Source organism: Anolis sagrei, chromosome 5, assembly GCF_037176765.1.
Source record: "Anolis sagrei isolate rAnoSag1 chromosome 5, rAnoSag1.mat, whole genome shotgun sequence".
NCBI lineage: Eukaryota > Metazoa > Chordata > Lepidosauria > Squamata > Dactyloidae > Anolis > Anolis sagrei.
Genome location: NC_090025.1, coordinates 57,238,006 through 57,263,632, shown reverse-complemented (window position 1 = coordinate 57,263,632; position 25,627 = coordinate 57,238,006). Strand labels below are relative to the sequence as shown.

The 25,627-nt window shown below is 44.3% G+C and overlaps 1 protein-coding gene across 3 annotated transcripts in view; it reads right to left on the bottom strand.

Moving 5' to 3' along the window:
* Nucleotides 1–23,374, bottom strand: part of TLL1 (tolloid like 1) — a 143,075-nt gene extending 119,701 nt beyond the window's left edge. For 2 of the 3 annotated variants that reach the window (XR_009631630.2, XM_067468712.1), the window contains exons 1-2: nucleotides 22,815–23,374; nucleotides 17,891–18,537 (exon numbers count right to left, since the gene is read on the bottom strand). Coding sequence is in view for 2 of the 3 variants with exons in the window: in XM_067468712.1 (XP_067324813.1) it covers nucleotides 17,891–18,044 (154 nt within the window). In the remaining variant the exon portion in view is untranslated. The remainder of the gene's footprint in view (nucleotides 1–17,890; nucleotides 18,538–22,814) is intronic. The other variant, XM_060778743.2, reaches the window with a different exon arrangement.
* Between the last annotated feature and the right edge of the window lie 2,253 nt (nucleotides 23,375–25,627).

Sequence of the window (25,627 nt, the reverse complement as noted above, 5' to 3'; positions counted from 1 at the left end):
ACTTCTGTCAAGGAAATATCATGCTAGTAATGTTAAATATGGCTAATTACTCAAAGTGCTTCTCCTTAGGCATTATCTTTCAATATTTCAATAAAACACAAACCCAGGAGCTATTTTAGAATAAAATTGATCTCTGCCTTTGAATCCTGACAACCTTTGCTTTTAAATATTGAAGGAGGAAACCACAGGCTTATATTCTCATGCTATAGGAGAGATTGCTACCCATTAGAGAGAACATTGGTCTGTCTCAGTGATTGAGAGATTGGATAAGTCTCTCTCATAGAATCATTGCATTGGAAGAGACCTCATGGGTCATCCAGTCAAACTCCCTGTCAAAAAGCAGGAAAATCACATTCAAAGTACCCCTGACAGATGACCATCCAGCCTCCGTTTAAAAGCCTCCAAAGAAAAAGTCTCCACCTCATTCCGGGCAGAGAGTTCCACCGCTGAACATCTCTCACAATTAGGAAGTTCTTCCTCATGTTCATGTGGTATCTCCTTTCCTCTAGTATGAAGCCATTGTTCCGCATCCTAGTTTCCAGGGCAGCAGAAAACAAGCTTGCTCCTTCCTCCCTATGATTTATACATGGCCATCATGGCTCCTCTCAGCCTTCTCTTCTGCAGGCTAAACATACCCAGCTCTTTAAGGTGTTCCTCATATGGCTTGTTATCCAGACCCTTGATCATTTTAGTCACTCTCCTCTGGACACATCCCAGCTTGTCAACATCTCCCTTCAATGCGGTGCCCAGTAGGCATGGGCAATCCATGGTTCTAAATGGTTCTAAAGTACTTACAAAACTAGGGGGTGCTGGTGCTTTGCTTTTACAATGTTGCTCATGTTCTGGTGGTGAAAATGTCAGAACTTTAACAAAACTTTCAAACTGCCATTTCGTTATAAATGGCAGGTCCCAATTGGTTCTGCCATAAAAATTGCCAATAACAAATAATAATGAAATTTTGAAAGTTTTGTTACAGTTCTGAAATTTTCACCACAAGCAACACTGTAGAAGCAAAGCACTAGTACCCCCTAGTTTTGTAAGTATTTTAGAACCATTTAGAACCATGGATTGCCCATGCCTAGCACCCAGAAATGGACACAATATTCCAGGTGTGGTCTGATCAAGACAGAATAAAGGGGGAGCATGACTTCCTTGGATCTAGACACTATACTCCTATTTATGCAGGCTAAGATCCCATTGCCTTCTAGCTACCACATGGCATTGTTGGCTCATGTTTACCTTGTTGTCTACGAGGACTCCAAGATCTTTTTCACACGTACTGCTCACGAGCCACATGTCCCCCACTGCATTTCATTTCTTTGCATTTCATTTCTTCTGCCTAAGTGGAGTATCTTGCATTTGTCACTGTTGAACTTCATTTTGTTAGTTTTGGCCCATCTCTCTAATCTGTTAAGATTGTTTTTAATTCTGCTCCTGTCTTCCAGAGTATTAGCTACCTGTCTCAGGATGCATCAGCACTGTAGAATTAATGCACCTTGACACCATTTTAACTGTTATGGCGCTATGCTGTGGAATCATAGGAGTTATAGTTTGGTAAAAACCTTTTAAAACTACATCCATAGCATTGAGCTGTGGTGGTTATAGTGGTGACAAACTGCATTAATTTTACACTGTAGATGTAATTTTACACAAAGACTGTAAGGTAGAAGGACTGGGGATTTTCCATTTTGGATTTTTAAATTAAGAATAAATGAATCAATGCAGAAACTGATTAAAGTACTCAAAAGTACACCTCCACACTTACCCTCTTACCAAACACACCTAATAAAATTTCTCATATTGTGAGCTTTCAGAAGTTATACTTTAAATCTATAGGTAGGATTTGAAGGATCTAAAAAAAAAATGAAAAAAAGAGCATAGCTCCACGTATAGCCTATGGGCTACAGATTACTCACTCCCAAGATAAGGTGAAGTTGTTACCTGTCATGAGCCAAAGGCAAAAAGGTTACTTAATATAAATGTAGAGTTCACAGCAGATGTTGCAGGTATACTACAAAAACTTACTTTACAAGAGAACTAACATACATCTTCTTTTGACTTAACTTAAAGTTGTGGAGGCTCCAGCTTTGCCACTTTGGCCAAGTTGAAGAATATCTTTGTCTGAAAACAGGACAAGCAAATTCACTCTCCACAGTAACTGCATTCTGGATCACAGGCTGCATCTATTCTGCCAAATGATGCAGTGTGCGTATGGCATTAACCCAGTGCATCCATACAATGCACACATGCTAATATGAACTAACCCTGGGTAAGCCACTTGATGCAGTTGTATCCTGTGCTAAGAAAACCACTGGAGAAGGTCCAAATCCTTCACCAGGATTCATATCTTCCCCTATTTTGGGATAGCAAAGACAGTCATCCTGGATCCCTCTGCAGGCTCCAGGAATGTGTCACTACAGTCATTTCATGATGCCTAGGTTCAGGCAGCCCAGGAAGGTAGGATGACAGTCTCTTCCTATTCCCAACCTACCTACCCCCAAAGCAAGGAAATCTCCCCTGACTGGAGCTGCCTGCTCTTCTCCTCCTTTGTCAACAGCTTTGGAGAAGAGGAGGGGACTCACTCTCCTAAGCTGCTTTGCTCACTTAATGATGACAAAACAGGAAGAGCAGGCAGTGCTTGTAAGAGGATATTTCCTTGCTTTTTGTGGGGGAATTCAGGTGCTGGAGGGGTTGGAATTCTGCCCCATTCCCAGCCCTACTGAACTGCATTGACATGCCTGAGCTGTTGGGCTGGTGTCCTGCCACTGAGATGGTTCAGGAAACCCTTGTGTGGCTTCAATGCACCTTGGAACCCGTATTTTTCATGCCAGCTCCAAGCTGCATTATGTGCTCGTGTAGAAGGGCCCATAAAGGGAATCAGATGAACTGCAAAAGAAATAAGAGAATATTACAGTGCAGCTGTAAAGCAGAAGGAGTGCCATATTTTATCACTTAATAGTCGCACTTCTTCAATTTTTGGTGAAAAATTGAGGGGGGGGGGTGCAACTATTACATTGTGGTGACTATTACATGGTAAAAATTTTTACAGCTATGGTGCTTTACATGGCTGGCATCCCCAGGGGAGTAGGCACATGAGCAAGTGAATTAAGGGTGCAACTGTTATGTGAGGAACAGCAAAATACTTTTTGAGGTGGCAAAAATGGGAGTGTGACTATTATGCAAGGAAATGCAAGAAATGCAAATGGAACTTAGAAAGATTACATTATGTAACATGATTTTTTGTTCCTGGGTTACAAATGTCATTTCCTAATTGGTTCTATTGTAACAACATGGGAAAAGTTTATTAAGCTACAAAAACTTTGTTTTTGTGGGACATCCTGCAGCACATTTTACTATGTTTTTTCAATGAATATCTGATAGCGTCTCAACCAACATAATTTGTAACAACCACAAAAGTTTCTGGAATATAACAACTACTTTCAAACTAAGTATCACACAATTAAACAGGAAATAACACTTTCAAATCAGAAATAGATTTTTTTCAGATTTTGTTACATAGTGTCATTTTTTTATGACTACAACTTCCAAACTCCTCTACTCAGGGTAGCCTCTGGGATCATGGTAGTTTAGTAAAAAATGTAACTTTTCCAAGTTCTGTAATTTACCAAAATGTTAAGAAACTATACAAAACAATGAAAGGAGGACTATGTCAAGAAACAATCAATTTACAACAATGAAAGAAGACCAACCAAACAGATGAGAAAGGGAGATGAAACAAAGTGCAAATGTAGAAAGTGTGATTAACCTTCCTCACAAAAGATTATTTTTACACTATAAAAGAAAGCTAAAATACCAAAGTAACTTTGCTGACATGTCTTGTCTCTATCATAGTTTCTATAGTAGCAGTAGAGATAAGATAGGCAGAGTTATCTGTGACTAGGTACGTTTGCTTCCTTCTTGATAGCCTCTCTGTCCAGAAAGCTTCCTTTAAATTTCTGTGGCTTTTGAGAAATATCCCTAAAGCTATGTGTGAGTTCTGTGTCAGGGCGTAGAATGTTTTGCCATCAAAAGTCTCATACCACTAACTTGCTGGGGCTGCACACAGTATTCAAGTTTTATTTATTAGCTAATATGTATCTGCACAAATTTCATTCTTCCAAGACTGAAAGTTTTCTCTTACTTTTTCTCTTTCTTCCTCCCTCTTCCCCCACCAAGAATATCCATAAATGACAAAGCTGGAAGGAAGGACATAGCTCAAAACTGTTGGTCTTATAAATAATATATTCATTTATATAATATTAACGATATATTCTGCATGAAATATTAAATTATTGTTTTTAGAAATTCTCAACATCTGTTATTTTAAAAATGTCACATTGAACTAACCCATATACTTTAACACATTTAATCTTAGTGTTTATATTCTTAAAAAATTAATGACTTCAAATTTATAGAAATGGATCTTGTGATTGAGAATGTTTTCAATTATTTCATTGAACACTGGCCATACAGGACAGTAGTAATCAAGATACAACCCTTCGGTGTGGTTGAAACTCAGTTCCTATAAGCCAGTGGTTCCCAACATTTTTTTGACCAGGGACCAGTCTCCAACATTAGTACCAAAAGGATTACAAATCAGTGTTTAGTCAACTTTAGATTCAGTTTGGTTATTTGGGGTGCTGATTCAGAAAATGGCATTGAATAGACCATATCAGCTCTAGTTTCTGATACAGAACATATGCCATCCAGTTGTCACCATCTGCTCACCCACAGAAAACCATATTTAATAATCTAGAGCTGATGTGGTAGTAGTAATATCTCATGGGTGGTCATCCTCTTCCCTTCCAACATCCCTGTTGCTTCAGCATTATAAGAAGGTTTTGCGAGACCAGTCACTCTCATTGCTGTGTGGTTTCAAGGCAACACTGTAGTAATGGTGAGGCCACAGACCGTATTTTTGTTCTTGTGGACCACTGGTAGTCCACGGACCACAGGATGGAAACAACTGCTATAAGCCCTAGCTACAGTCAATTATAAGGAATGCTGAGAGTTGCAGTCTTTCACTAGATTTAATAAATCTTTTAAAATATAGAATGAATTGAGTTTTTATTTCTGAAGAAACGTTCATATAATTGGACTACTGAGAGGTTTGACAAGGTGCTCAAAAACAGCAAAATGTTTAATGCATCCTGACCTATTGCTATTACAAGTGAATTCATTTTGTTTCCATTCCTGTACATTCCTCAGTTGAAAGTAAAGCATATTTAACAACTTCTACCAAGGTGATACATATTTTTATGATTAGAAAAGAAATGATGTGATATGGAGCATATTTGGCACCATCACCCTATACGCCCAAGTAACGATGACTAAAATCAACCAAGTAACATAGATTGAGGCCAGTCCTGAAACCACATACTATGGAATACGCCCATAACAACTCAGACCTCAACCACTTCATCCCATTCTCTGCTAAAAAATAAATAAGCAGAGGATAGTGGCCAAAAAGAACACTAACTTTGGCTGAACCAAACCTCATGGAGCAGAGAAACAAATGAAAGAAAATGACCACAAAATTCAACCACTTGTTTTACACATCAAATGCAGCACAAAGACTAGGTTGTTTACAGCACTTTTTCAAAATAAATTTTGAACACACATACTGCGAAAACATAAAATAAAGCTGTATCATTTTGATTTACGAAACCATGACCCCAGCTCCTGGTGCCAAGAATGCCACTGAGAGGGATTGAATGGATCCACTATTAACTGACTCAAGCCACTTAAAAGATCCTATAAATCTAAAACACATGTCAAGCAATTGGCAGATGTTTCATTCGAGTTTGTAAAAAGGGAGATCTTCCATTTGTACAGGAATTTGACATATTAACTAATCTCCCTCATAAAAAGTCACTTAAGAGCACTAAAAGCAGACAGTGGGTGAGCACATACACATAGAAGGATGATAATAACTTCCAATCAGATTCAGTTCATAAAATCAAATCCTTGAATTAATCTACAAAGTATCCTTAACAGGACAGAGGAAAACTGTGATAAGAATAAATGTACCACAAAAGCTCACAGCATATAGCAAATAACTACTGCTTTAAAAAAAAGAAAGAAAAGGGGAGGTTGTTACTAATCTAGAAAGCATTCCCAAAAATCCCTAATGCAGTCTGTAAAACTACAAGCCATTCATTATGGAATTCCTAAGACATATCTACACAGATACTTAATCCCAAAGGAAGAGGAAGGGCAAATCAGCTTGATAGCACTTATATGACACACGTAGCTGATTTCTTAGAGCAATCCTAACAAGGTCTTGAACCACATTTTAAAAAGTTGCAGGTTGCTTCAGTTTCTATATCTGTAGCAAACCCCAACTTTGTTGATTCAAAACTGGATGTACGGTAAGTGTTTATACAGCCATTCTGCTTTCTCAGGACTTGGGTAGCCCAGGAACATCTTGTCACAATGACGACCACCAAGTACGTATGAGTGGTGGTCATCATGATGACTTTGCCTGAAGTGTGTGTCAGCAGGAGTGCAAGGGCGATTCCTTCCTTCTTCTCTCCCCCCCCCCCCATGTTATTTATTTATTTATGACATCTATATCCTGTCCTTCTCACCCCGAAGGGGACTCAGAGCGGCTTACAAGTTATATAAACATAAAATATATTATATTAATAGCATAGCACAATGTTAGTATTACATATTACTATATTGTACTGTACCACTATATTACAATATTATTAGTAATATTACATCTATATATATAAATTTGTTAGGGGCATCCAACGAGGAAACAAAACTCAAAAACCCCCCAACGAAACTTAACCAAAATTCCCATGCCCATAACACAACCCACAAGGTACAAACATATCTACTCAAAATGAAAAACAACCCAACACACTCACAAAACGGCAAAACAACAAAACTCAAAACCACCCCAACGAAACTTAACTAAAATCCTCGTGTCCATAACACAACCCACAAGGTACAAACATATCTACTCAAAATGAAAAACAACACAACAACACACTCACAAAACGGCGAAACAACAAAACTCAAAAATCCCTCAACGAAACTTAACTAAAATCGCCGTGCCCATAACACAACCCACAAGGTACAAACATATCTACTCAAAATGAAAAACAACACAACAACACACTCACGAAACGGCAAAACAACTGAGCATGCGCATTGGCGCCCAGCCGCAAGTTCCCTGGCGCGCGCACATGGCCTTCCAGCCAACATTCCCTCTGCGGAAACCATGCCCACTCCAAGCCCCGCCGTGCCGCTTCCCACACACACACACCACCTGTCGCACACACACACACAACCCCACGCTCCATCACTCCCCCCGCCGCCGCACACACACACACAACCCCACTCCCCCCGCCACCACACACACACACACAACCCCATGCTCCATCACTCCCCCCACCGCCGCACACACACGCAACCCCACTCCCCCCGCCACCGCACACACACACGCAACCCCACTCCCCCTGCCGCCGCACACACACACGCAACCCCACGCTCGATGACTCCCCTCGCTGCCGCACACACACACACAACCCCACGCTCCATCACTCCCCTGCCCCAATCTTACCTCCTTTTACTTCACGCCACATCCAAACCCCACCCCGCCCCTTCCCGCCCTGTCAAAATCTAGGAAAGACAGGAAGGAAGGAAAGAAGGAAGAAAGAGAAAGGGAGGTAAAGAAAAAGGGGGAAGGAAGGAAGGAAAGTTAGAGGAAGAAGAAAAGGAAAGATGGAAGGAAAGAAAAGAGAGACAGCAGAAGAGAACGAAAAAGGGGGAAGGAAGGAAAGAGATAGAGAAAGAAGAGGAGAAGGAAAGATGGGAAGGAAGGAAGGAGGGAGGGAGGGAAAGAAGGAGGGAAAGAGGGAAGATTGGCCACAGCAACACGTGGCGGGTAAAGGTTGTTATTTCTATTATTATTATTATGCTATTGTTCCTATGAGACCCTTTTAGGGGGAATGGAAGAGGTGTCAGGTCCCAGAGGCAATGCACTGCATTATTGTTATTGTTATGATGGTGGTGAAATAAAAGGAAATAAAAAGTGAAAGAAGGAAGCAAACAGGGAGGGAAGAAAGGCAAAGGAAGAAAGGGGGAGGGAATGAAGGAAAGAGAGAAGGATGAAACCAAGTAGTGAAAGAAGGAAAGAAAGAAAGAGGTAGAGAAAGAAGAAAGGAGAGAAAGGGGGAGGAAAAGGGGGAAGGAATAGGTAGGTACCTCTCTTTCATAATAGTCCAGATATCTACCTCAACTTTGATAAGTTTTACTATAGGCCACAGCAACGCGTGGCAGGGCACAGCTAGTTTAATATAAAACATATAATTATTGTATTATTATACTGCATTATTATTAGTATTATATTGTACTACAATATTATAATCAATATTATATGCATGCAACACACTATAATTATTAGGATAGCACAATACTAGTATTATATATTACTATATTATACTGTACCATTATACTGCAATATTATTAGTAATACTACATGTAATATATAATACATAATTATCATATTGTTTTATTAATGGTATTATATTATATTACATTATAATCTTATTATCAATATTATGTGTATATACAATATATTATATTATTAGCGCAGCACAATATTAGTATTATATATTACTATATTGTTGCTTGGGAGAGGGGCTCCAAACTGATGACCCAGGAAACATGGTGGAACTGTGTCTTCCTGGCTCAGCTTTTTACATTCCAGATTGGCCCTAAGATATTGCATCTGTGTAGAATTTCCTCTGGTCTTTTCTTGTCTTCACAGAACAGGGGACCATATTCAAGTCTGTCCCTACAAAAGGTAGGAGTGGGCAAGAATTTTCCTCAAAATGTTTGGCAGTAGCTCCTATTAGGCTTGGGCAATCCATGGTTCTAAATGGTTCTAAAGTACTTACAAAATGAAAGTTCTGGTGGTGAAAATTTCAAAACTCTAACAAAACTCTCAAAATTTCATAATAAATGGCAGTTCCTAATTGGTTCTGTCATTAAAATCACCAATAATGAAATAATAATTAAATTTTGAAAGTTTTGTTAGAGTTCTGAAATTTTCACCACCAGAACTTTAGTTCTGTAAGTACTTTAGAACCATTTAGAACCATGGATTGCCCAAGCCTAGCTCCTATCAGTCCCAGGACCTCATCACATTGAGGTCCAATCTATGGGTGAATCCGGTGGGCAGCAAAATAACCTGTCACCCTACATCATATGTATTATACACTTACTCAGCCCTTGGGAGGGAAGCGTCATCACCTGGATTTCCCCCAAACTAGCCCCCTTCTCCTCTAGGAGAACACCTGAAGCCTCCAGTGTTCTATTTTCAGTGTCCTAGGATGCTTGCCGCACACTGGATGGAGTCTCACTGGAAGTTGCCGTACATCATTTGATGGCATCTGGCAGGCTCCATCCTCCCAGCGTGCTGCAGGTGTCCAAGGATGCTGAAAATCTCCAATGTGATGAGGTCCTTAGTCAGCATGCCCAATGATAAGGAATGCTGGGAGTTGAAGTCAAATTATCCCTGAAGCATCACTCCCAGGCATGTAGCCGGGGGGGGGGGGGGGGTTGAGGGGCTTCAGCCCCCCCCCCCCCGAAATTCTCATGGTGGTTCGCGAAAAGGCCTTACTGGTGCATTATTTAAAATGTTATGTTTATTCATATCATGATCTGATCACCATACTCAATATATCCCATATGCATGGGGGTATTTGGGTAACGATACAAAAGGTTTGCTAGGGTAGACCCTCTTTCACTCAGACTCAGCCCCCCCCCCCATATGATTTGGCAAAACTGTACCACCAGGTTATCGTTGTGTGCCTTCAAGTCACCTCTGACCTATGATGACCTTATCACAGGGTCTTCCTGGCAAGATCCATTCAGAGGTAGTTTGCCTTTATCCTCCTCTAAGGTTGTGACAGTGTGAATTGCCCAAGATAACCCAGTGAGATTCCATGACCATTGTGGTTCAAATCCTGTTCAAATAGTGGTTCAAATCTTGTTCTTCAACCTTATACCCAAGCCACAATACCAAAGAGGTCTAGTAGGTAGAATGGAGACTGTTGTTATTTCTTATAGCAGACCTAACACAAGCCTGTCACAGGGTTTTCTTAGCAAGAATGTTTAGAAGGAGTTTTGCCTTTGCTGAACTCCTACGCAATTGAGCCTCCTCAGTAATAACCATTTAATAAAACACTAAAAATGAAGCATTCGGAAATGTTAAGCTGGTAATAGTTATTGAACCATCTTATCACTGTATTAGAAAATATTACTCTGGCAATAGTTGTTAGGTCATCCCATCACTACATTGAATGCATAAAAGGAACATCTAAGCAGATATTGTACATCTTAGAATGTTTATATTTACCAATGTTTGAACAACAGGTTGGAAAAGTTCATTGTCCTCTCCATCCAAGTACATGTATGAAAGCAAAATAATAACAAACCACCTCACTTGTCTGTAAAAACAGAGCTAGGGAACTTAATGATATAAGAATCTCATCCAGCTCAAGTTCCTTTGTAAAAACTCTACGTGTTTCTGAAACTTGGGAGCACACCATGATGCAATGTGTCTCTTAAATGCCTTGGGTTCCCTTCAAAGGTTGTGTCCAGTGCCTAGCAGTCCAACTGATACAATGCTGTACTTTTAATCAGGAGTAAAGCTAACCAAATTCAGTAAGAGTTCCTTCTGAGTAACCCTGCCAAAGACTGGGTCAAGGACAAAGGCTTTCTTAGGGCAAGATCTCAAGTAACTCTTCCAAACAGCGTGGAACACCTTGGAGGCATATACAATACAGTATATACTGTTTTGTCTTAGTGGAAAAGTTGATTAAACCCTGCTGAGCTTGCCGACCAAAAGGTTGGTGGTTCAAATCCAAGGAGCAGGGTGAGCTCCACTGTTAGGCCCAGCTTCTGCCAACCTAGCAATTTGAAAATATGCAAATGTGAGTAGATCAATAGGTATCACCTTGGCAGGAAAGTAACAGTGCTCCATGCAGTCATACTAGCCACATGACCTTGGAGGTGTCTACAGACAACGCCAGCTCTTCGGCTTAAAAATGGAGATGAGCACCAACCCCCAGAGTCAGACATGACTAGACTTAATGTCAGGGGAAACCTTTACGTTTACTATAGATTATTGGGTTTTTTTTTAATTCAGTGAATTAGCCCTGTTTCAAGGACAAGACACTTGTTTTTTGCTTCTCCTGTGTCATTCTTGCAAGACCTATCTCCACTTTTTCCTTTGCAGATGGAATACAACACACCTGGACTGAAACTACTGACTCCACCCAGAGTCTCTGTGTATTAGAAAGCTATGATGGAAGAGGGGATAAAGCCCAGGGAAAACAGAGATTGCACTCTTCCCTTCTCCTATACAAACAAGACATAATCTAAAGGCATGTGTGCTTTCAGATAATTTGTCAGCATATGGCAAGCTTGTCATTTTCATAATATTGTCTATGACAGGGAATACTCAGAGCTGATTTCATCAGTCCCTTCCCCTGAAATATAGCTCACAGCACCTGGAATTCCTTGGTGGTCTCCCATTCAATTACTAATCAATTACTAATGCTGCCTAGCTTCCAAGATTAGACAGGACCAGGCACCTTTAGAGTACTTCTCCTTAAAGCAAAGGAAGCACACATAGTTTCTTCCATATTCAATCCAATCACACTAAGAAAAAGTAAAGAAAAGGAGAAACAGCTGCTAATGGAAGACACAGAATGGGATAATGATTGTTTTTGACTTGATATGTTTTGTATAACTGTGTTTTTAATTGCCTTTTGATGTTATTGTGTTAATCTTTACTGTGTAAACCGCCTTGAGTCGCCATTTCGGCTGAGAAAGGCGGTATAGAAGTAAATCAAATAAATAAATAAATGACAGGGGCCAAAACCCTGAGCTCCTCTTCCCAAAATCCTTTGGCACAATTGAGCAACCAGTATTGTTATGTAGTCAAGAGTGCTCTGGAATCATCCTCAATCGGAAGCAAACTAAATGATCGAGCCCAAAGAAATGTTAATATATGGATTGTGATGGAGCCCACTCACAAATATTAAAGTCTGCCTACACATTTACTTGGGAGTGACCTATGTGTGGCTTAGTGCTTTGAGCATTGAGTGACAACTCTAGAGACTGGGGCTGGATTTCCCACTCCAGCGTGGAAACCCCACTGGGTGACCTTGGGTGAGTGACGCATCCTTAGTCCCAGAAAACCTCACGATAAAGTCATCGTATGTTTGACTTGAAAGCAGAACAACACACAAAAAAGCTAACACATGAAAAGCATTTCCAAAGTACCCGGTGTTGTAAGACACTTCCTATTTAAGGGTGTTTCTGTGATCATGGCAATGACAGTGATAACAGGAGAGGGAAGTCATTTCTCTCTCTCTAAAAGCACCTACAAGTAAACAAAAATAATAACAGCTTGCCTGACAATGTTTACCAACTTCAAGCACACCTCACAAAGTTTTCTACTGCTTCTAAGAAGGGACTGGGCAGTCCTTTGCATTGCACCTGCCCTGTAGAACAGCAAGCGTTTCCTCCCTGGGCTCCCTCACCATGCTTCGAATTGATGGCTGGGCAGTGCCCTTGAAAACGCCTCCCCAGCTACTCTTGTCCAAATGGCCATGGCCAGCTCATGACCTGGTGACCCCATTGTCCCACGAATAAAAGACAAGGCAGGCGAGGAACAGCGTTTCCAAACTCTTTTGTTCACACACAGGAGGCTTAAAAGTTTGTGTAGGCTCAAACTTTTAAAGGGTTTTTTAAAAAAAATCTTTAAAGCATCTTTGGCAAAGAGAGGCTTGAAGTCTACTTTTGCTGAACGCAGTAAGACTGTACCTAGAAATTTTTGTTTTCACATTATGAGGGACTTGAGAAATGGCAAGCAACCCAACATAACATAGAATCATAGAATCATAGATTGGGGAGAGACCTCATGCGCCATCCAGTCCAACCCCCTGCCAAGAAGCAGGAAAATTACATTCAAAGCACCCCCGACAAATGGCCACCCTGCCTCTGTTTAAAAGCTTCCAAAGAAGTAGCCTCCACCACACTCCAGGGCAGAGAGTTCCACTGCTGAATGGCTCTCACAGTCAGGAAATTCTTCCTAATGTTCTGGTGGAATCTCCTTTCTTGTAGTTTGAAGCCATTGTTCCACATCCTAGTCTCCAGAGCAGCAGAAAACAAGCTTGCTCCCTCTTCCCCATGACTTCCTCTCGCATATCTATCATGTCTCCTCTCAGCCTTCTCTTCTTCAGGCTAAACATGCCCAGCTCTTTAAGGTGCTCCTCATAGGGCTTGTTCTCCAGACCCTTGATCATTTTAGTCGCCCTCCTTTGGACACATTCCAGCTTCTCAATATCTCTCTTTAATTGTGAATTGGACACAATATTCCAGGTGTGCTCTAGCCAAGGCAGAATAGAGGGGTACCACGACTGGATCTAGACACTATACTCCTACTGATGCAAGCCAAAATCCCATTGGCTTTTTTAACTGCCACAAGACATTGTTGGCTCATGTTTAATTTGTTGTCCATGAGGATCCCAAGATCTTTTTCACACATACTGTGAAACATTGTTTATGTTTCTTATTCACCTTATATATGTAGCCCGAAGGTAACTTTATACTATAAGACAAGGTTTGTATATGGCTGACCTGTCACAGTTCTGGAATATTTCAGCATCCTTGATAAGGGATGCTCAACTGGTATAAGAAACAGGAAAAGCTCTCAAAATGACTCATACTGTAATAGTTTCTGAGAACAATCCCTTTAATAAGGGATGAGAGAAGAGTTGAAAGGTATTTTGCTGCCTGAGGTAAAAGCAGCATGAGTTTTTTTTTCATGGCAGGAGCAACTAGAGAAACTGCAAGTCACTTCTGGTGTGAGAGAATTGGCCATCTGCAAGGACATTGCCCAGGGGATACCCCAATATTTTGATGTTTTATCATCCTTGTGGGAGGCTTCTCTTTTGTCCCCGCATGAAGAACTGGAGCTGATAGAGGGAGCTCATCCACACTCTCCCTGGATTCGAACCTACAACCTGTTGGTCTTCAGTCCTACCGGCATGAGGGTTTAACCCACTGCGCCACTGGGGGCTCCTGCCTAGCAAATGACAAACCCGCACAACCATCCATGTTACTATCGTGGGTCCATTTCTTGGAGGGTTTTCCTCTCAGAGCTTAAAAGACCACAGGAGAGAGTCAATGTGAGTCCGGGTTCTCTCTGCCCTGGGAGCGACCCCTTTCCCTCTGATAATCCTCCTAAACGCAGGATAAGAGAGGCAAGTGCAAGAAAAGAAACCTCTCAAGCTGTGCAGACAGGGAGTCCCTTGTCCTGCCTTAGGTAAAGGTAAAGGTTTCCCCTTGACATTAAGTCTAGTCGTGTCCCACTCTGGGCGGGGTTACTCATCTTCATTTCTAAACCAGAGCCAGTATTGTCTGTAGACACCTCCAAGATCATGTGGCCGGCATGACTGCATGGAGCACCGTTACCTTCCCACCAGAGCAGTACCCACTGATCCACTCACATTTGCATGTTTTCAATGTGCTAGGTTGGCAGAAGCTGGGCCTAACCACGGGAGCTCACCTTACTCCCTGGATTCGAACCACCAACCTTTCAGCCAGCAAGTTCAGCAGCTCAATGATTTAACCTGATGTGCCACCAGGAGGCCTATCCAAGATCTGGGCAAAGAAGGAGCTGCTTCCAAGGAGTCTTGATGTCCTCCTCCTCCAGAGCTCTGTTTGACATTTCCAAACAGCAGACAGGGGTAAGCAGAGCACCTACTTCAGGCCCGCTCTCCACAAACCCAAGGCATCAGGATGGAGAAAGAAGCCGGAGAAGTACCACCAGGTCCAGAAAGGAGAAAAAGGTGAATAGTCATAATGAGAGAGCAAACAACCCATCTCCTTTTCTACAAACATCCTCTTCTTCTCCCAGTGGGAAGAGTTGCCTTGTCGTTTCCATGCCTGAGATTGGGGGGCTTGGAGGTCGGGTATAAATTTGTGAGGGGAAGTCATAGGGAGGAGGGAGCAAGCTTGTTTTCTGCTGCCCTGGAGTCTAGGTTGCAGAACAATGGCTTCAAACTACAGGAAAGGAGATTCCACCTGAACATTAGGAAGAACTTCCTGTGAGAGCTGTTCAGCAGTGGAACTCTCTGCCCTGGAGGGTGGTGGAGCTCCTTTTTTGGAGGCTTTTAAACAGAGGCTGGATGGCCATCTGTCAGGGGAGGAGGAGGAGGAGGAGGAGGAGGAGGAGGAGGAGGAGGAGGAGGAGGAGGAGGAGAGGAGGAGGAGAGGAGGAGGAGAGGAGGAGGAGGAAGAAGATAAAGAAGAGGAGGAAGAAGAGAAGGAGGAGGAAGGAAGAGGAAGAAAAGGAGGAAGAGGAAGAAGAGGAGGAGGAAAAGATGAGGAGAAGAAGAGAAGGAGGGAGGAAGAGGAAGAAGAGGAAGAAGATAAAGAGGAGGAAGAAGAAGAAGAGGAAGAAGAAGAGGGGGAGGAAGAAGAGGAGGAGGAAAAAGATGAGGAGAAGAAGAGGAGGAGGAGTGAGGAAGAGGAAGAAGAAGATAAAGAAGAGGAGGAAGAAGAAGAAGAGGAAGAAGAAGAAGAGGAGGAAGAGAAGGAGGTAGAGGAAGAAGAAGAGGAGGTAGGAGGAGGAAGAAGAGAAGGAAGAAGAGGAGGAGGAAGAAGAAGTAGTAGTAGTAGTAGTAGTTAATTTTTGTACCCCGCCTCCACCTCCCTGAAAGGACTCGGGGCAGCTCACATATGTCACAAAGTACCTAAAACAACTCGTAAAATAAACACACAGTACAATACAAAAATAAGACCTTTAGCGTATATAACTTAAACTCAGAACAGCACCCAACAACCTATGGTGAGAACTGTCGTAAAACATGGCCAACTGTAAACCAGAACAAGGGAATGGGATAGTGCAAGTTGTAGCTAATGAACAAGGGTATGGGTCGAAAGCCCAGTGCTGTGTCACTTTTGCTATGTGGTCATCTATTGGGGGTGCTTTGAAGGCAATTTTCCTGCTTCTTGGCAGGGAGTTGGACTGGATGGCCCATGAGGTCTCTTCCGACTCTATGACTCCAGGTCAGGCTGGGAGCTCCCCAAATTGGCCCCAAGAGTGTTTTCCTGGAGCGGGGTTCCCCACCCCTGCTCTTCCCTGCCTCACATCCCCTTCAGGTGTCTGACGCCAAGGAGAAGTGAGCACAGCAAGACCACACACACAGTCAGGGACGCAGCCTCAAGGCAAGAAACACATAACACTACTGACAGTACCAATTGGAGGGGAGGGAAAGAAAACAAAGACCCTCCAATATTTTTTTGTATGTCTCAGGAGTGACTTGAGAAACAGCAAGTTGCTTCTGGTGTGAGAGAATTCGACATCTGCAAGGAAGTTGCCCAGGGAACGGATGTTTTGATGTTTTACCATCCTTGCAGGAGGCTTCTCTTATGTCCCCACATAGCAGTTTTTCTCAACCTTCCTAATGCCGCGACCCTTTAATACAGTTCTGCATGTTGTGGTGACCCCCAATCCTAAAATTATTTCCGTTGTTACTTCCTAATTTTGCTACTGTTATGAATTGTAATGTAAATATCTGATATGCACAATGTATTTTCATTCACTGGTCCAAATTTGGCATAAATACCAGATACGACCAAATTTGAATACTGGCGGGGCTGGGGGGATTGATTTTGTCATTTGGGAGTTGTAGTTGCTGGGACTTATTGTCCACCTACAATCAATGAGCATTTTGAACTCCATCATGGATGGAATTGAACCAAACTTGGCACGCAGAACTCCCATGACCAACAGAAAATACTGGAAGGGTTTTCTGGGGCATTGACCCTGAATTTGGGAGTTATAGTTGACTTACATCCAGAGAGCACTGTGGACTCAAATAATAATGGATCTGGACCAGTCTTGGCACAGATGCACAATATGCCTAAGTGTGAACACTGGTGGAGTTTGGGGAAAGCAGACCTTGGCATTTGGGAGTTGTAGTTGCTGGGATTTATAGTCCACCTACAATCAGAACATTATGAACTCCACCATAATGGAATTGAACCGAACTTGGCACACAGAACTCATAAGACCAACAGAAAGCACTGGAAGGGTTTGGTGGGGCACTGACCCTGACTTTGGGAGTTGTAGTTCATCTAAATCCAGAGAGCACTGTGGACTCAAACAATGATGGATCTGGACCAAACTTGGCACAGATGTTCAATATGCCCAAATGTGAACACTGGTGGAGTTTGGGGAAAATAGACCTTGGCATTTGGGAGTTGTAGATGCTGGGATTCATAGTCCACCTATAATCAAAGAGTATTTTGAACTCCACCATAATGGAATTGAACTGAATTTGGCACACAGAACTCCCATGACCAACAGAAAATACTGGAAGGGTTTGGTGGGGCACTGACCCTGAGTTTGGGAGTTGTAGTTCACTTGGGCCAAACCTCCCACACAGAACCTCCAGGGCCAACAGAAAATACTGGAAGGGTTTCTTGGGGAATTGACCCTGAGTTTGGGAGTTGTAGTTCACTTGGGCCAAACCTCCCACACAGAACCTCCAGGACCAACAGAAAATACTGTTTTCCGATGGTGTTTGGAGACCCCCGCGACCTCCCTCCCCAGAGGTCCTGACTCCCAGGTTAAGAAACCCTGCCGCATGGGGAGCTGGAGCTGACAGAGGGAGCTCAACCCGCTCTCCCTGGATTCAAACCTCTGACCTATGGGTCAGCAGTCCTGCTGGCACAAGGGTTTAACCCACTGCTTTGAGGTGACTTTGGTCGGTGGGTTTGCACTCACCGGCTTTATAGTCCACCTACAATCAAAGAGCATTTTGAACTCAACCAACAAAGCACTCACCGGCTTTGCAGGGGTCCTTGTAATCGATGGCTTCGGCCTGATCCTCCTCCTCGTGGAAGTCGAAGGTGTAGTCGTAGTCGAAGCCGGCAGAGCGGGCTAGCCTGGCCCAGAGGGTCACCCCAGCCAGCCACAGCGCCATCCTCCAGGAGAACATTGTCGCCACGAAGGAGGAGAAGAAGAGGAAGGGAGTGTGCGGGGATGGATGGGTGGATGGGTGGCTCAATGGAGGCGTGTTTGGGGAAGGCGGACCCCGGCAGCCCAACCCTTCCAAGCGCGGTCCGCTCGCTTCGGAAGCACGCAAAGGGATGGAGGAGCGAGGGGAGAGCAAGAAGGAAGGGCTCTTTCCTGCTGGAGCCGAAGGGGATGGGGAAGAAGGGGGCGAGCCGCTCCTCCCGCTTCTTCACGGCGCCCCTGGGTCCAGAGCGGAGGAGGAAACTTTCCCAGGTTCTTGCTGCCGCGGAGAGTACTCCCGCCGCAGCCGCCGGCGCGGCAGCAAAGGTCTGCCGGCGGCTCTCCTTGTCGTCGGAAGGAGGAGGAGGAGAAGCCTCCTTGGAGCCCAGCCCAGGCTCCCGGTGCCGTCGTCGTCGCCGCCGCCGCTCCTCCTTCGCTGGCTACTGGGCGGACAGGTCGGGCTGCACATCCGCAAACTGCCCAAGAAGGAAGAAGAGAAGGAGAAAGAGGAGGAGGAGAAGAAGGGAGAGTTGAAAGCGAACGAAAGAGTGCCGAGGCGCCCTTCTGTCCCCGCACGACTTTTGAAACACTCCTAAAGGCTCCTCCCTAAACTACAAAACCCAGAACTCCGCAGGAGGCAGAAAACCGGATTTTAAGTATATAGCTTCATCCCACTATAGCCTCATCACATTAGAGAGAAAGAAAGCCACTTAAAATCCAGCTTCTGCCTCCTGCAGAGCTCTGGGCTTTGTAGTTTAAGGAGGAGCCTTTCACATGCTCACTGAACTACAAAACCCAGAACTCTGCAGGAGGTAGAAAACCAGATTTTAAGTATATAGCTTCATCCCACTATAGTCTCATCACACTATAGCCTCATCACATTAGAGAGAAAGAAATCCACTTCAAATCCAGTTTCTGCCGTCTGAAGAGCTCTGGGTTTTGTAGTTTAGGGAGGAGCCTTTCAAAGCCTCACTGAACTACAAAACCCAGAGCTCTGCAGGAGGGAGAAACTGGATTTTAAGTATATAACCTCATCACACTAGAGAGAAAAAATCCACTTAAAATCCGGTTTCTGCCTCCCGCAGAGCTCTGGGTTTTGTAGGTTAGGGAGGAGCCTTTCACAGCCTCACTGAACTACAAAACCCAGAGCTCTGCAGGAGGTAAAAACCAGATTTTAAGTATATAGCCTCATCACAATATAGCCTCATCACAGTAGAGGGAAAAATCCACTTCAAATCAGTTTCTGCCTCCTGTAGAGCTCTGGGTTTTGTAGTTTTGGGGGGGAGCCTTTCACAGCCTCACAGAACTACAAACCCCAAACCTCTGCAGGAGGCAGAAACTGGATTTTAAGTATATAGCCTCATCACACTAGAGAAAAACCTACTTAAAATCCGGTTTCTGCCTCCTGCAGAGTTCTGGGGTTTATAGTTCAGTGAGGCTGTAAAAATTTCCTCCCTAAACTACAAAACCAAGAACTCTGTAGGCAGCAGAAACTGGATTCTAAGTGGATTTCTTTCTCTCTAGTGTGATAAGATTATATACTTAAAATCCAGTTTCTCCCTCCTGCAGAGTTCTGGGGTTTGTAGTTTAGGTAGGAGCCTTTCAAAGCCTCACTGTACTACAAAACCCAGAGCTCTGCAGGAGGCAGAAACCAGATTTTAAGTATATAGCCTCATCACACAATAGCCTCATCACATTGGAGAAAAAGATCCACTTAAAATCTGGTTTCTGCCTCCTGCAGAGTTCTGGGGTTTGTAGTTCAGTGATGCTTTGAAATTCCCCTCCCTAAACTACAAAACCCTGAGCTCTGTTAGAGGCAGAAACCGGATTTTAAGTGGGTTTTTCTCTCTCTAGTGTGATGAGGTTATATACTTAAAATCCAGTTTCTCCCTCCTGCAGAGTTCTGGGGTTTGTAGTTTAGATAGGAGCCTTTCAAAGCCTCGCTGAACTACAAAACGCAGAGCTCTGCAGGAGGCAGAAACCAGATTTTAAGTATATAGCCTCATCACCCTTATAGCCTCATCACACTGAAGAAAAAAATCTACTTAATATTCTGCTTCTGCTTCCTGAAGAGCTCTGGGTTCTGTAGTTTAGGGAGGAGCCTTTCACAGCCTCACTGAACTACAAACCGCAGAAAAAATCCACTTAAAATCCCGTTTCTGCCTCCTGCAGCGCTCTGGGTTTTGTAGTCTAGGGAGGAGCTTTTCACAGTCTCACTGAACTACAAACCCCAGAACTCTGCAGGAGGCAGAAACAGAATTTTAAGTGGATTTTCCGCTCTAGAGTGTTGAGGCTATAGTAGCCTCATCACACTAGAGAAAGAAACCACAAAATCCAGTTTTTGCGTCCTGCAGAGCTCTGGGTTTTGTAGGTTAGGGAGGAGCTTTTCACAGCCTCACTGAACTACAAACCCCAGAACTCTGCACGAGGCAAAAACAGGATTTTAAGTGGATTTTTTTCGTCTAGTGTGTTGAGGCTATAGTAGCCTCATCACACTAAAAAAAATGATTTAAAATACCTTTCTGCCTCCTGTAGAGCTCTGGGTTTTGTAGGTTATGGAGGAGCTTTTCACAGCCTCACTGAACTACAAACACCACAAATCTGCAGGAGGCAGAAAACTAGATTTTAAGTGGATTTCTTTTCTCTCTACTGTGGTGAAGTGCTCCAGAACCAGACAAGAATCAATCAGGGCTCGCTAACACTTTCCAGCAAAGATTTCCCCTCCCCAGGCTGCAACCAGCCAGGCTTTGAAGCTGCAGGGCCATTCAATGCGAATCAAAGTGGCCAGTTGTAACCTTCACACTTGACTCAAGCAGATAACAATAATAATAATAATATGGGCTGATATGGGTGAGACAAAAATGACAAAAATAAATAAATAAAACTCTATTTATACCCCACCACCATCGGCCATAAGGAACTCGGAGCGGCGAACATGAGGCCAAGCCCAAGCAATTACAATAATGCATACAAAACAGACAATGACATCAAATAAAAATACTTAACAATAACATAATACAATAAAAGCGTGACAATAACATAACAAAACAAAGTATGAAATGATAGAAGGATTTAAAAAGGGCGAGTTAGGCCACATGCTAAGAGTAAAAATTGTAAAACCCGTGGGGTTGTTTTTTTGTGTGTGTCAGGAGCGACTTGAGAAACTGTAAGTTGCTTCTGGTGTGAGAGAATTGACCGTCTGCAAGGACGTTGCCCAGGGGATGCCTGGATGTGAGATAGATAGATAGATAGATAGATAGATAGATAGATAGATAGATAGAATATTGTGTCTAGTGAGAGAAGGATAAACAGTGAGGTTAATCTCCGCTAATGGGTGAGATAAAAGTGCATCAGAAGGACAAATCGGTACTGGGACGGGACCTGGCAAGAGTTCTTTCTCCCACCGTGGACATGCTACGGATAGATAAGCCTTACTTGCCTAGTTTCCAACAAGCCTCACAACATAACCTTTAGAAGAATACTAAAATAATATAGAACCGTTTTTGGTAGTCTCTGAAGAAAGGAGAAAAAGAAGAAAGGGAGAAAAAGGAGCCTCCAGTGGCACAGTGGGTTAAAGTGCTGAGCAACTGAGCTTGTTGACCGAAAGGTCACAGGTTTGAAGCTGGGGAGTGGCATGAGCTTCCACTGTCAGCCCCAGCTTCTGCCAACTTAGCAGTTCAAAAGCATACAAATGTGAGTAGATCAATAGGTACCATTCCGGCGGGAAGGTACGGTGCTCAGTGCATTCCAGCTTGGTTAAAGCACTGAGCTGCTGAGCTTGTTGACCGAAAGGTTGCAGGTTCGAAGCCAGGGAGCGGCGTGAGCTTCTGCTGTCAGCCCCAGCTTCTGCCAACCTAGCAGTTTGAAAGCATACAAATGTGAGTAGATCAATAGGTACCATTCCGGCGGGAAGGTACGGTGATCAGTGCATTCCAGCTTGGTTAAAGCGCTGAGCTGCTGAGCTTGTTGACTGAAAGGTTGCAGGTTCGAAGCCAGGGAGCGGCGTGAGCTTCCGCTGTCAGCCCCAGCTTCTGCCAACCTAGCAGTTCGAAAACATGCAAATGTTGGTAGATCAATAAGTACCACTCCAGTGGGAAGGTACAGCGCTTAATGCATTCCAGCTTGTCAACATCTTCCTTAGGAGCCCCCAGTGGTGCAGTGGGTTAAACCCTGTGCCAGCAGGACTGAAGACCGACAGGTCGCTCATCCGGGTAGAGGCGGATGAGCTCCCTCTATCAGCTCCAGCTCCTCATGCAGGGACATGAGAGAAGCCTCCCACAAGGATGATAAAACATCAAATCATCGGGGTGTCCCCTGGGCAACATCCTTGCAGGCGGCCAATTCTCTCACATCAGAAGCGACTTGCAGTTTCTCAAGTCGCTCCTGACACGACAAAAAAAATCTCCCTTCAATTGTGGTGCCCAGAATTGGACATAGTATTCCAGGTGTGGTCTAACCAAGGCAGAATAGAGGGGTAAGCATGGTTTCCCTGGATATAGACCCTATGCTCCTATTGATGCAGGCCAAAATCCCATTGGCTTTTTTTTTTGCCGGCCACATGACCTCGGAAGTGTCTACGGACAACGCCGGCTGTTGGACTTAGAAATAGAGAAATAGAGAAACCCCAGAGTTGGACACGACTGGACTTCATGTCAGGGGGAAAGCTTTACCTTTACTACGTGGAGAAACTGTTCCAAGTCCTCGTGGGGACCCCCCTCCTCCCCCTCCCTTCACAGACAGCCTTGGCACTTACTTGTTCATAAGATGCGGGCTGCCTCCGCGCAATTCCCGCCCGGCTGGCCTCAAAGGAAAGGCAGGCGCGCTCGCCATAGAGAGGCTTCCCGGGCCCTCCTCCTCGCCGGCGGCGGCTGTGCGAAGGAGCGAGGCATAGTCAGGCTCGCGGAGAGGAGCCGGCGGCCCACGGGGCTCAAGGCGGCGGGGAAGAGGGAGAAGAGGAGGAGGAGGAGGGGGGGGTCATGGCTCTTCTTCCTCGCACACAACCAGATCTAGGGGATCGCCACGCCGAAGAACCCGAAGCGGCTGCCTTTTCCTGCCTTCTGGTCTTCCGCAACGGGGGAAAAGTTTCTTGCCTCGAGGGTTGTGCTGGAAGGGAAAGGGGAGGGAGGAGGACCGCGTGCCGGAGAAAGGAAGCCGTCCAAAGGGACCCAAAGCAAGCAAGACAAGGCAGAGCAGGTTGCGGCGCAAGGTGAACGGAGCGCGGCTTTCCCACGCGAAGTTTCTCTCCTCCACCTCCTCCTCCTCCTCGCGGCTCTCCTTCCTTCCTTGCCTCGCTCGGCTTAATGGCAATGATGCGGGATGCGCTTTCAGCGGCAGCCTATCAAACGCGGAGGGAGGGAAGGGAAGGAAGGAGGGGTGGCCCTACGAAGCCAGCGCCAGGGAGGGCGATTCCCGAAGCCAAAGCCGCCCTTCGGACGCTCATCCCCACCGACGGGGCCCGAAGGGAGCCAAGAGCAGGCAGGGAAAGGGCGAGAACATAAGGCGGGGAGATGCCTCTCCCCACGCCCCCCCCCAATAAAAAATAAAGATGTCAGGCGGGGTTTTCCCCTCTTTTTCTCCTCAAAAGAAAGTGTCAGGTGGGAGTTTCCCCTCCAAAAAGGTGCCAGGCAAAGGTTTCTTCTCTCCCCCCACCCTCTCTCTTTTTCTTACAAGTCTCCACAAATTTGGGAAGAGGAGACTTCAAGGGTCTGGAGAACAAGCCCTATGAGGAGCAGCTTAAAGAGCTGGGCATGTTACCCTGCAGAAAAGAAGGCTGAGAGGTCACATGATCGCCATGTATAAATATGTCAGGAGAAGTCTAGAGACACCCTCTTCTCCCAGTGGAAAGAGCAAGTAATAATAATAATAATAATTTGCAGAACTGCAAACACTCTGGCACAAGCTAGTAAAGGTGGTCCCAGTGGTTTATTTATTTATTTATTTATCGTGTCACGAGGAACCAGACAGTTGTATTACATTTTTAACAAAACAAACAAACAAACAGACAAAACACAAAGTTTGCAAGCTTGGTAGTTGATTAAATGTCCTTTGACCTGTATCTGGCTACTTGGAGTGCCTCTGGTGTTGCCGCAAGGAGGTCCTCCATTGTGCATGTAGCAGGGCTCAGGTTGCATTGCAGTATGTGGTCTGTGGTTTGCTCTTCTCCACACTCGCATGTCGTGGATTCCACTTTGTAGCTCCATTTCTGAAAGTTGGCTCTGTATCTCATAATGCCAGTGCACAGTCTGTTCAGCGCCTTCCAAGTCGCCCAGTCTTCTGTGTGCCCAGCAGAGAGTCTCTCATTTGGTATCAGCCATTGATTGAGGTTCTGGGTTTGAGCCTGCCACTTTTGGACTCCCGCTTGCTGAGGTGTTCCAGTGAGTGTCTCTGTAGATCTTAGAAAACTATTTCTTGATTTAAGTCGTTGACATGCTGGCTGATACCCAAACAAGGGATGAGCTGGAGATGTCACTGCCTTGGTCCTTTTACTATTGGTTGCTACTTCCTGGCAGATGTCAGGTGGTGCAATACTGGTTAAACAGTGTAATTTTTCCAGTGATGTCGGGCACAGACACCCCATGATAATGTGGCATGTTTCATTAAGGGCCACATCCACTGTTTTAGCGTGGTGAGATGTGTTCTACACTGGGCATGCATACTCAGCAGCAGAGTAGCAAAGTGCAAGGGCAGATGTCTTCACTGTGTCTGGTTGTGATCTTCAGGTGGTACCAGTCCAAAAAAGTGCCAGGCAAAGGTTTCTTCTCTCCCACTCCCCTCTCTCTTTTTCTTACAAGTCTCCACAAATTTGGGAAGAGGAGATCTCAAGGGTCTGGAGACCAAGTCCTATGAGGAGCAGCTTAAAGAGCTGGGCATGTTACCCTGCAGAAGAGAAGGCTGAGAGGTGATATGATGGGCATGTATAAATATGTGAGGTGAAGACTACAGACACCCTCTTCTCCCAGTGGAAAGAGCAAGTAATAATAATAATAATAATAATAATAATAATAAATGTGGTCCCAGTGGTGATCAGCACACTGTAAATGTGGTCCCAGTGGTGATCAGCACACTGAGTGCAGTGCCTAAAGACCTTGGCCTGCACTTAAACACAATAGACACTAACAAAATTACCATCTGCCAGCTGCAGAAGGCCACTTTACTTGGGAAGTGACGGACGTGTGATCCAATACAACAGCCAGCAGAGTGATCTTGTCTGCTGTGGACTCATCTTGTTGTGTTTCAACTAATAATAATAACTTTATTTTTATACCCCGCCTCCATCTCTCTGAAGGGACTCAGGGTGGCTTACATGGGGCCAAGCCCAATCACACAGAGTTAAAAACAAAGCAAATAAGATATAACAATAATATAAAACAGCATACATCAACATTATAACAACAATATAAAAAGCATCATAGGTAACAACAAAGGGCATACTTCAAGTTTCATTGTGGCAAGTCACCTTGCCTTTTCCGCACCTTCAGTTGGGTGGTGGAGGGCTAGGAGGTCATGTATGTGAGGGGAAGTCATAGGGAATAGGGAGCAACTTGTTTTCTGCTGCCCTGGAGACTA